The 12,755-nt window shown below is 40.6% G+C and overlaps 1 protein-coding gene across 1 annotated transcript in view; it reads right to left on the bottom strand.

Annotated features, from left to right (window-relative positions):
- Positions 1–12,755, bottom strand: part of kalrnb (kalirin RhoGEF kinase b) — an 88,720-nt gene that overhangs the window by 42,777 nt on the left and 33,188 nt on the right. Inside the window, exons 14-18 of the mRNA XM_053637230.1 lie at positions 12,004–12,199; positions 5,317–5,483; positions 4,070–4,189; positions 1,583–1,801; positions 1,260–1,409 (exon numbers count right to left, since the gene is read on the bottom strand). Coding sequence (XP_053493205.1) covers positions 1,260–1,409; positions 1,583–1,801; positions 4,070–4,189; positions 5,317–5,483; positions 12,004–12,199 — 852 coding nt within the window. The remainder of the gene's footprint in view (positions 1–1,259; positions 1,410–1,582; positions 1,802–4,069; positions 4,190–5,316; positions 5,484–12,003; positions 12,200–12,755) is intronic.

The raw sequence follows: 12,755 nt of genomic DNA, 5'->3' as shown, positions 1-12,755 counted from the left end.
TGGATACACGTACTGTAGTTTTGGCGGCTGTGGCTCAGGTGGTAGAGCCGGTTGTCCACTAATCGTAGGGTTGGCGGTTCGATTCCCACATGACTCCACATGCCAAAGTGTCCTTGGGCAAGACACTGAACCCCAAGTTGCCCCCGATGGCAAGATAGCGCCTTGCATGGCAGTTCTGCTACCATTGGTTTGTGAGTGTGTGTGTGAGTGTGAATGGGTGAATGAGACACAGTGTAAAGGGCTTTGGAAAAAGCAGACCATTTACCATTTAAATGGCTGTGATGGCAAAGATCACACGCTGCTTCTCCTTCATCTCATAGGATGCATATATACAGTGGCGAATTTTATATACAAACGCTCTCCCTACAGAATATTTCATTTTAACGGCAAGAAAACTGGTTTGTGGAATGCTAGTTGCGCCACCCACTGATAAATGTTACCATGGCAACCAGTAGTAGGTTACGCCTACTGGCGACTTCCTAGTAAAGTGACTGGCGATTTGCAGCGATAAAATCGCTGTGTGTGTGTGTGAACGTACATTTAGAGCAGGGGTGTCCAATCTTATCGGGAAAGGGCCGGTGTGGGTGCAGGTTTTCATTCCAACCAAGCAGAAGCCACACCTGTGTCTATTGAAAGCCAAGATCAACTGATTAAACAGGTGGAATCAGGTGTGGCTCCTGCTTGGTTGGAATGAAAACCTGCACCCACACCGGCCCTTTCCCGATAAGATTGGACACCCCTGCATTAGACAGACAGGGATGTTTGGGATCTGACTTGCCCTGCAGTAGATATCACTTTTAACACTCCATGTGCGAGTATATGCACAATGTGCTCGCATAACTACTGCGTAGTCGTACAGCGTGTATAACCCCGCCACAAATACTGTTACAAAGCCTTTTGAAATGAGTACTAAGCAACAAAAACCTGTAATGTTTCCATGCTTTAAAACAAAAAATCAAATCAAAATGAATAACTTGGATGTTTGACGCAAAGCCTAGAGAGTCTAGACAGAGCTGTATTCATATATTAAAATGTGTTCAACTGTTTTGGATGCAAACTTGCAATGGTTTTAATCAACTCATTTGAATATGCTATGGAAGCATTTACAAGTTGTAGGGATTGTAAAATGTAGAGGTGTTTCCAGGCTCATAGCCAAACAGAGACAGGTGTGTCGGGACAGATGCAGTGTGTTTGTGTATATGCATGTGGGTAAACACGTAAGTAAATACGTGAGTAAAGTGTGTGGGTGTGTGTTTAACCTTGAGAAAGGCCTCTTTTTGTTCCAGGTGCTTGCTGATGAGAGGAGACACGTGGTCCGTGTCTGACGTAGAGCCGAGTTTGTCGTGCGCTCCACACCAGTCCTCCTCCCTCCTGTACTCCTGCTCCAGACTCTCCAGCACGTTACACACCTGAGTGGGTCACACACATGCCAAAAACACAACATAGGACAACATTTAATAATGATACTTAAACGAAAGCTTAATACGGTTCATGTAACTGTTTTACATTTGCAGAATGTAAATAATTAAGGTTTAGTTTCTGCGGATAAGAGACACACACTCCTCCACACTACACACAGCACCTGCTCGGAGGTCTTATAGAAGGCAACTGAGGCGTTGACCAGCTTGAGTCGGTCCTCCATTTTCAGCATGAGCGTCTGCCAGTGCAGCGCCACGGTCTCAGCGCAGGCTCGAACGGCGTCCGGGTCGTAATGGCCGGCCTGCAGCATCATCTCAGCTCTCTGCTGTAGCTGGAGAGCGCTCTGATGTGTCCTCTGGAGTGAATCTGCATGGAGAAGAGACTGGAGGCACAAAGAGTTAAACTTAGCTTTAATTATCACTTACACATGAACTTATACTTCTGTTAGACATGCACCTGCTCGGTCACTTTTTATCAAGCAATATTCTCATCAGATTTTCTCTCGAGAATCTGAAGTGTCCCGCCCCCCAACATTATAAAAATCACCTTGCCGAAACACAAAGTTATTGCTCGGGCTTGTGCCAAGTACGGCTTAGCTCAAGCTGTGAGGTAAGCTAAATGCTATTGGCTATTTTAAAAGGGGGAGGAAGCAATCGATATGTCCGTCCCTGACTTTCTGTTTCAGTAGAAATTAAATCAAAACATCAACTAATGCTGCACATTTCTAGGCACTTCAGAGAGATTTGAATTAAATTAAGTTTACTGTCTTTTTTTATTATTCAATTTACTTTTGTTGCCTTAAACTTGAGTAAGAGGCCACACAGGGTACAGTGAAAACCATTGTGTAATTGACGGGCATACTTAGTCAGGTCTTAAAGTCTTTTTTAAAAATCTCTTTATTGTCTTCTTTTTTTCTTTTTAAAACATTTTTGTCACTGTTTTTATGCACTCTGCAAAAAAAGTCCTTTATAAAACTGCTTAAAAAGTGCTACATAAAAAAAATTGTAATGCTAATCACTAAAAATATATAATAATTAATAATATTTCTGCCAGAATCTAGCTCGTTCTCTGATGCCTGCATTTCCAAAAGCCACACTAAGCCTTAATTTATTTCTGTGATTTATTTGTGAATTATGACTTCTAATTATTCCTCTAAAAGAAATGCCCCACGTTCTCCAATAAAACTTTTTGTTTTAGTAAAAGTGTCATCAGAATCAGTGCTTGAAATTCGAACAGGAAACTTTATGGGCTCAGTTCAGTTTCTCTGATAATTCATCTTCAGTAAGTGCTTTATCCTGATTAAAGCTGAGGTGGATTTGGAGCCTATTCTGGATGGGACGCCATGACATCAGATTTTTTATTACAGAGATTAAGTAAGAAGGTGAATTGAAGCAGTTAAAAATGAATCCTTTTTGAAAAATAAATACACTCTTAGTAAAAAAAAAAAGTATAGTGCACACTTAAAAGTTCTATCGGAAAGACGAAACCCGTAAAAATAATAAGATTTTAGTCTCTCTTTTGTGCTATAAGTACAGGGCTAATATAGTTAACAAGTAAGCGTTGCATATACTTTAACTTTCACAGTCAACATTGTGCCTTGTGCATTTGGGGGTCAATTTCAGCTTTGGTTATTAATTTAATTCTCTATTGAACTTCCTTGTTTAACACCATCTCAGTTTGTGGCTGAGTTAACTCTAACTGCTTCAGTTGTTTGTACTTTCTTAGTCCTTCCTTGGCACCAGCATCATTTAATCCATCTGTCCCCTTTTATTAGTACAGAAATGAATAGCTGCTTTCTAACCCAGTGTTTGTTTACGAACAAACGGAAGAAGAAATGTAATTACATTTAAAAAATGAACCTGGTGCACTGCAGTGTTTTAACCTTGATTGCCTCTGGAGTGTCTGGCAGAGGCAACGCTTTGGCATACAATCAGAGTTGCTTTTGAGCTCGCTCGCAAGCTCCGGTTTAAACCAGCTCTCATTAGTTGTGAATTATAGGAGGCAATTTGCTGAATTAAAATCATCTCACATATTTACTGAGTGTTGACGTAGTCAAAAGTTTCGGGGGCACTTTAAAGTTTCTCGCAGGTGCATTGCTGATGCAGATGGCACTTTAGGGAACAAACACGTTTCCAGGCGTTTATAATAAACGAATAAACTAAATACTTATCAAACTAAAACTTGTAATAAACGAATAAGCTTATTATTACTATTATTATTATTATTAGTAGTAGTAGTAGTAGTAGTAGTAAATTTAAATACTTCTGCTAGTTCGTTCTTCGGTTCATTCGCCATAATTTCAGCAAAAAGGGTGGAGTAGTTTGTTTTCACTGCAATTGCAATTAACATTACAGGAAGCAGAGGGCTCTAAAAATGACAAACCGCTGCCGATATATTGGGAGAATATATCTGATGAGTCTGAACTATCAGTATTGTAAAGCGATCAATGCAGTGCACCTGACAACTTTTTTTGGTGTCTCAGGCTTTCGTTTAATATGTTATGGCCCTAAACTGAGCTCCACTCCAACAGGAAGAGTACTGCTTAACTCTTTCATGAGACAGAAGTTGGCAGGAACAATACACAGAACCGGTTAAATAGTGAAACTAATTGAAGACACTACATTGAAGTATAAGCTGATGATGTCATTACCTCAATGGCGAGCTGGAACTGCTCGTGCTCTCTCTGCAGCTGCTCTGCTTCAGACAGAGACCCGGCGTTCACAGTATTCGCCGTGAGCATGGACTCGCCATTACGGATCCAGCCGAGAACCTGCACACACACACACACACACACACACACGCATAGTGTTTATACACATATACACATTTAGTAGTTCATCTATTCCCAAGAGCCCCATAGGCATAAAACCCCTAACATGCTATTATAGGAAAATAATCAATGAGAGAGTAATCTGATGAAGCAGAGTTCATGTTAAACCCTAAAGTCGATTATTTATTTTATAACAGTATGTTTTATTATTCCACAGAAATTTGCCACACCTAGGGACGCATCATACTTTTTCCTGTTGACTGTTAGTATTATAGTATTATATTAGTCTAATAGAATTAGTATTATTATATTAATACATATAGTATTATTTCTTGTTATTACTTAAATTATAGCAGCTATAAATGGTAGCTCCCTCAGCAGTCTCTCTTTTCCGCTCTTTTAAAGTTAATAAGACAAAATATTGACTTTTTGTCATGTTACAGAGAACCCATAAAGCGCAAAGTCCTCTGTCCTGAAGACTTTCCATGTCAGAATACTTATTGACTGTTACAATGGAGACTACACCAAAATCTTCACCAAATCAACAATAATACAAATGTTTCGTGCGTTTATGTGGAGCGGCAGCCGGACGAGTCCCTGTGTAATGTATTAGCACGAGGGCATTAATGTAAACCTGTGATTTGCAGCTGGAGCTACTGTCAGAGCTGCTGTTATAGAACATGAATCAACAGATTTTGAACAATCAGAATAGAGAATTTGACAGTGCTGTGGTGTCATGAGGGTTGAATTATGGCATGCATCTGAGCTAGTCTTCCTGTCTGCTGCTCAAGGCCATAGAAACAATCATGCTTTTCAACTGATTCACTTCTCTGCTGGACAGGAAGTGCAACCCACACAGTACATGCCGGTCGGAAAGAGAGAGAGAGAGAGAGAGAGAGAGTGCTGCACCATCAGCTGGCATTCACACTTAGAGGTAATGGCATCACTTAGAGACTCAGACAGCATCGAGCATCAAAGCACTGGGTTTTTTCAGTTTTGCTGACATGACAATGGAAACTAAACTATCAGCAAAAAAATGCCAGGTGTGTGCGTGCGTAATGAGGATTGGGCAATGTGGTGCATGAACACACACACACACACACACACACACACACACACACACAGACCTGTTTGACTTCAGCCTGTAGGTGGCGAAGCTGTAAACACTGTTCGAGGCGCTTGTGTGTGTGTTCGGCGCTCAGCTCCAACTCGTGTTGTTTCTCGTGCAGAAACTCCAGCAGCTCCTGGACCTGAGCTGCCAGATCCACATCCTTCTCTCCACTCAGCTCCATACCTACACCACACACACACACACACACACAGAGAAAGAGAGAGAGAGAGAGAGAGAGAGAGAGAAATAATTCCAAAATTATTGGCACCCTCCATAGAAATGAATGCTACGATCAACATTTTGACCGTGAATCAGGACGCTGTACAGTTTTAATTGAAAATGCTCATTCCCCATTTTAGTACATCCTGCAAAATTAGCAACAACAACAAAAAAACTGGCACCCTTCCAATTAGCATCTTAATCATAGGCCTCCTCTAGTGATAATAACAGTACTGCTGGAATGTCTGACAAGGTTTGAGACACTTGTAGAGAATCCTGGACCCCTCTCAGTGCGGAACATTTGACATTTTTTACATTCTTGGGTTTGTGCATGCAGTCTTCCCTCTTCAATTCACACCACAGGTTTCCCGTAGACTACTGCCAAGTCTTATCTTCACAGCAATAGCAAGTGGCTTTTGAGATAAAATATCCCGGTACTTAGCGGAATTCACGATGCCATTAATCTTGCTCTCAGGAAGCAATTCTTGAGTTACAAAATTTTCTCCCACCTTGTTAGACATTACAGGAAGAGGCTCAGTGTTGCTTTTGTCTCCAGGGGAGGCTTCTGTAAATATTCATTGTGGGATGCCTATCATTTTTGAAACGAGCGTTTAAAATATTTACTACTTGGGAAAGCCTTTAAAAAGAATTTTGTTCCAAAAAAACTTGTTAAAAAGTGTGCTCTTTAATATATGGAGTTCAGGAATCGTAGTCATAAAACATAGCAGGGGTCAAGGTAAACAAACAAGACAAAGAAGGACCATGAACTATTAGATGGGGAACATATGGAATTTAAGGAGACTTCGCAGCAAAGAAACACAGAAAGAGCAGGAGATATATATATATATATATATATATATATATATATATATATATATATATATATATATATACATACAAGACATAGTTTGACAGGGTATGCTGGTGCGTTTGGCTGCCGCTCCTCTCACCATTTTGTTTGTTCTACTTAAGATATATTGTTTTCAGTGCCTCTACGGTTGCGATGTGGTGCCATTTTATATAATTTGGACTGTTGTTCTGACTTCGGTGTTCCACACGTGCAACAGGGAATCAATGCTTGCAAAGTCTGGCTGTGTATGTGCACTTAATGACCATGGCCCTAAGGTACACTGCACGCCAACTTCTGAATTTAAAGCAGAGCTCTTACTGTCTAGCTAAAGACTCTAAGAACTCTGCTTGCTATGTCCTAAACGATATATCCATCAGGGTTTGAGGTGCAGTTTTGCTGTCTCATCCTCTCCTAACATCTTTGTCCCTACCTGTCGACGTAAGACCAACAAACTGTTTTATACTGGTGTTTTATCACAGTAATTTAATATTGGTTCCCGGCGTGGAGATTAAACCACTGTCGTTTCCGCTTCAGAGCCTGGCTTATGCCGCATTATTTAATGCCTGCTCTGTGAATAACAAGGAGCTGCTTTTAATGGATCTTCTTACAGATAAAAAGCTGGACTTATTGTTTTTAACTGAAACCTGGCATAAAGAAAATGATGGGCTCCTGTTTAACCAGATCACTCGAGCGGGCGTTGGAGTATTAGATCTCCTGAGGTTATCTGGCGGAGGCAGAGGCATTATTGTGGTTTACAATCTGAAGTTCAACATAAGCTCTGTGTCCGTTCCCCACTTTTCATCATTTGAATGCCAGGTCTTGAGTATTTCTGCTCCTATATCTACCATCATCGCTACAGTCTATAAACCACCAAAGACTAAGACACATGCAGGTTTTATGTCAACATTGAGTAGAGAAGTTTGACAGAATTTTAATTGTGGGGGACTTTAACAATCATGTGGACCGGAGTGACGGCTTAAGAATTTCTGTCGTTACTTGATTTAACTTGTCACAGTTTGTAACTGACCCGACTCTGAATCTTGTGAATGTAAATGGCTCGTTTGTATCACAGTTTTCATCTCTTGACATCTGTAGACTGTTGGATCATTCAGCTGTCTTCTTTAATCTGGATCTGTATCATTCAAATGAGCCTACCATCCGAACAGTAACTTTCCGGAAGTAGAAGTCTATTCATCAGACAGTTTTTTCCCCCAATTCTGTTATTTCCACTTTAAGTAATTTGCATCCTACATCATTGGAGGGGAAAGTGTTATAGTTAAATTCTTCTCTTGCTACTAATCTAGACTCTTTTGCTCAACCAAGGTCACGTAAGGTTACTTTCACCCGCTCTGCTCCCTGGTATAATGAAAATCAGCGCATTAGAAAGGTTGCTTGTCAGAAAGTGGAGCGTAAATGGCGCATTAGTGGCTTGAATGTCTATTATCAAGCTTGGAAGGATCTTCTGGGTGACTACAGAGCATTAATTGAGCCCGAAAGATCATCTTATTTCTCTCAGACTATTGTAAGCAATCAAGGAAATCCCAGACGCTTGTTCCAAACTATAAATAGATTGCTTCAAGTTAATGCTGCTACAGTATGTAATTCTTTTCTTCAGTTTTTTAAATTCTAAAATCGATAATGTTCGTAAACAAATTTCTGCCACATCTGATTTCACCGTTTCACTCTTCCGTCCATCTGAGTTCTCTGGTGTTTCTCTCGTTTCTCACAGCTTGATACTGAGGCTCTCGCAAGAGAGGTATCTAGCATGAAACTTACCACTTGTTTGTTTGATCCTATTCCCACAAGCTTATTTAAATCTTGCTTCGATGTTTGGTGCCCTGCTATCCTTAGTATTATAAATGATTCATTGGAGACTGGGGTTGTTCCAGCAGCATTAAAGTAATGCTGCTATAACACCAAAAAAAGAAAATGCTGCCCCAGGATGATTTTAACAAATTTCGTCCTTTCTCAAATCTTCCGTTTTTGGCAAAAGTACTTGAGGGGGTTTGTTGCCTCTCTATTGTGTAATCATCTTGCAATTAATAACCTCTTTGAACCCATTCAGTCAGGTTTTCGTAAATTTCACAGGCTTTGGTCAAAGTTACCAATAACTTGTTGATGGCTTCTGATTCTGGACCAACTTCAATTCTCATCCATCTTGATCATGGTCTTTTACTTACCTGCCTTGAAAGAGTTTTTGGTGTGTCAGGGACAGATTTAAACTGGTGTAAATCCTATTTTACTGACTGTTCCCTGTTTATTTCTATGGGTGGTTCCAGGTTTGACATTAGCTGTGTACTCACTGGTGTTCCTCAGGGCTCAGTTTTAGGCCCTTTACTTTTCAATATTTATTTATCTCCACTTGGGCATCTCCTGCGATCACTCGGCCTCTGTTAACACTTTTATGCTGACTATACCCAAATCTATATACACTCAAAATCTGGGGGAAATCTTGATGTTTGTTTTCTTTCTGACTTTCTTTCTGAAATAAAAACTGAAGTTATGCTTACAGGTTCCCGTCATCAAATTCTCAAAGCTGGTTCACTGTCTCTGTTGATGGCTCTGTTTTGGAGATTCAGAGTAAAATGAGGAACCTTGGAGTCATTTTTGATGCCAGTCTTCTATTTGATTCTTTTGTACAATCTTGCTATATTTCTGAGGTGAAAAAGGGATGCTTTAACAGTTTAAATATAGTTTTATAGCAAAATTGCACCCTATGCTAAATTTCTCTGTAGCTGAAAAGCTGATAAACTCATTCGTTGTCTCTTGGATAGATTACTGTAACGCCCTTTTAGCCGGAGTTTCTAAAGCCACACATAATAAGCTCCAATATGTACAAAACACAGGATCCTGACTGGGACCAAGACATGCAATCATATTTCTCCTGTAATATATAGTCCTTATAGTGCACTGGCTCCCGGTCAGGTTCGTGTCGATTTTAAAATTATGATGCTGACATACAAAGCATTACATGGCTTGGCTCCTCATTATTTATCTGCATTGTTAATCCCTTACACTCCAAATCGCAGACTGCGCTCCTCACAGTCTAATTTGTTGACTGTTCCACAAACCCGCTTATGATCTATGGGTGACAGGGCTTTTTCTGTCTATGCGCCTTCCCTTTGGAACTCTCTTTCTCTTGAACTTAGGGAAGCTCAAACTTATGACATTTTTAAACTCAAGACATACTTTTTTAAACTAGCATTTGCTTGTTGATGTTTACTTTTTTTATTGTGCTACTTATTAAGCTACTTTTAATGGCGTTCTATAAAATAAAGTTTATTATTATTATTAAGGTGAGACACAGAACAGGTGAACACAATCAGGTAACACTCAAATGACAGGACAGGGGTTGAGACAGGACTAGAAAAGCAACAAAAGCACATGACAATGTAAACAGCGTTTGCGCTTTTCAGGTCAATCTGGATTCATATCATGCGCTTTTGCTTCTGTATTATTCCTATTCTATTGTCCGCCCCTGGCCCTATCATTGCAGTGTTACCTGATTGTGTTCACCTGTTCTATGTCTCACTCAAGATTTGTTTGTTTATTTATATCCTAGAAGGAAGGAGGGAGTTCATGATGACATTCTGTTTAGTTTTATTCATTTTCATGAAGTGTGCCAGTAATTCTGTAGTTAGCTGTGTATTTCTGACTCAATTTGGAGATAAATAATAAACCAGAAATTCCCAAATTTTGCCTCACAGTCAGTGGATTTTTAAAAATATATATAATTACCTAGTGCATTGTCATGTCATATTAGTTCCCATGATAATTAGCAGCCTTTCATGTGTCGGAATGGGGAGCAGATTAAACAGAGCAGGGATGCAAGTGTAGAGGCATCCAGCAGGAGGCACTAGTGAGATAAGATGAGCATAGCGTGACATCTCGGTTCCGTGTGTAATTGTTAAAAAAAGTGTGTGAGGAGCGAGAGAGAGAGGACACAGCGTCCAGGTGAGTGCTTGTGCGGAACCACCGAGTGACCCAGCTACCCAGTGGTGCGGGAAACACCATTTTGTTCTCTCTTAAAATTTCTCTCACGTCTGCACAAATATTTGTATGCATGCACACACACATACACACACACACGCACGCACCATATGCATTATGGCACTACTGTCTGTGTGTTTCAGTCTGCTGGAGCAGTAAAGGATATTTTACCCCTCCTTTACTCTCATTTCACCCCCACAGTTACTCCCTGCGGGCAGCTTGATGCAGTCTCCATGGCAACTCCACACCAGGCAGCAGGAGGAGGCGGTTCCCATGGGAACGTAATAGGTGCGTGACAAGGTGGCGTGTACAGGAGCCTGCGTTGCACAAACCGCAAACCGTGGACGTGAACGATGGACCATGTCCGTCGGCAACCCGGCGGTGACTAGAGAGGGGGTCTGTCGTCATGGCAACCTTGGTATAGGGAATGTGGGGGGGGGGGGTTTCCATAGCAACCCCACCCCTGCACACACTGTGTATGTGGAATTATATGGAAAAGATCCCTCGCTCCATTTCTGTCTCTGTCTTCCTCTCACCAATACATGGAACTCTTTGTCCTCACGCCTACCTGCTAGGACTTTTTGTTCTTTTCTTTTCTCTCTCTCTCTCTCTCTCTCTCTCGCTCTCTTTTGTCTATCTCTTACTCGTCTCCTTCTGATGAGCTTCTCAAACAGCCCATGAACTCCAAGAGCCTTGGAGGTGGTGTGTCGCTGTCCGTGTAGGAGAAACCCACAGGAGCCACTGAAACCATACCATATACTCGTACAGCATTTCGTTCATCCTCTCTAAAGCCTCGCACTCATCCATGCACCATTCTCCATCTTTTTGTCTCTGCTCTGACTGCTGTCAGAAACATTCATGACTAGGCACCAGGCTTTACTATAAATTAGCAATCAGACCCTAAAGCTATCTCACAGGTATGTTCAAGGTTTTTAATTGTATTGTTTATGGTTCGGGGGTTGCTTGAAAATTCTGTGTATCTATTAAAACACATCTCGCACACAAACCAAGAACTCATGCACAAGGTAGACGACAAACTATTAATTAGCTGCTTTTTTTATTATCTGTTCTTACCAGATTCTCTCTGATTGGTCCAAACCTCTCTTCTTTATAAAACTTGCCCTTGATCAGCATTCTAGATACAGTATACCGACTACGCGCTGTGTCTAGAGTCAATGTCCAAGAGTTGCGTCTATATTTAGACAGGGAAAGTTATGTGTATTCAGAGTCAGGTTACATACATGCTTAAGTACTGTAGATTTTCTGAGCTCACCATTCAGTTGATTAAAATCATGGTGTCTAGCGTCTAGACCACTGATGTTAAACACAAACACTAGCCTTTACGCCACAAACAAAACAACAAAAAAATTCAGGGATCCTGTCAAAAGAATCTTCCTCTCCATCACTGGAAGAGGCTTCATTCTGTGTTGGTTTTCAGTGCAGCAGTATTACTTTAAGCTTCTGTTCAAATCAATTATTGATTAACAGGGCTTGATTTAATTAATTAAAGTCCTGGCTGATAACAGTTAGTGCTTAATCAGTGAAATCAGGTGTGTCACTGTAAGCCCTGATGTGGACACACACACATTTTAATGTGCTTTTTGGATAAAATGGAAAAGCAGGATTAGTATCTGTGTGTCTTACCTGACGCCTGCACCTCCATGATGTATTGGTGCAGGTCCTGTCCCTGCTGGATGACCTCATAGGTCATGTTGTTCATGGCGAGTTTGCGTTCAGTGTGACGGTGGAGCCTCTGCTCGGCAAGCGTGAGCTCTTCTGTGTTAAATTCAGATGCCTGGCGGAGCAGATCCTGCTTCCATGCGTCCAGCTCGCCTGTAACCTACGAGTACAAATTAACAAGATAAGAATATTTGTTATTGTATTTTTAAAGATTTAGAATATTAAGTTTACACTTCATCACCATCACCAGTAATAAATTACTCCATATTGGAAAAATGCTGCCAGTTTATTCTGGTTTATCTTGTTGATAATTTTTTCAAAGCACAGCATGGATCTTTTGCTCGTTGTAAAACTATCAGGCTGCGCTGAGCGCTTACCGATTCCAGCCATAAATTTCTTTCTGAACAAACTGAGATGGGGGTGGAGTGAAGGGGCGTTGGAGAGTTTCTATAAAAAGAGGCCCAAGTAAACATAACAACACAGAATGTGCAGAATACAATAACGCAAAATGGATTTTCTCAGGCACATAAAACACTTGTGCCGAGGTCAGGGCTTATACAATGACTTTTTTATCAAGTTCTACAGTTGAGGTCATAAGTTTACATATGCCATTGCAAAATCTTCAACATAATGAAAAAATAAGAAGAAGAAGAAGAAGAAGGGGGATCATAAAAATTGCAATTAGTTGTTTATTTAGTGCTGCCCTGAATAAACTA

This window comes from Ictalurus furcatus, chromosome 12 (assembly GCF_023375685.1).
Source record: "Ictalurus furcatus strain D&B chromosome 12, Billie_1.0, whole genome shotgun sequence".
Classification (NCBI taxonomy): Eukaryota; Metazoa; Chordata; class Actinopteri; order Siluriformes; family Ictaluridae; genus Ictalurus; species Ictalurus furcatus.
This window is presented reverse-complemented; position numbering and strand designations above follow the sequence as displayed.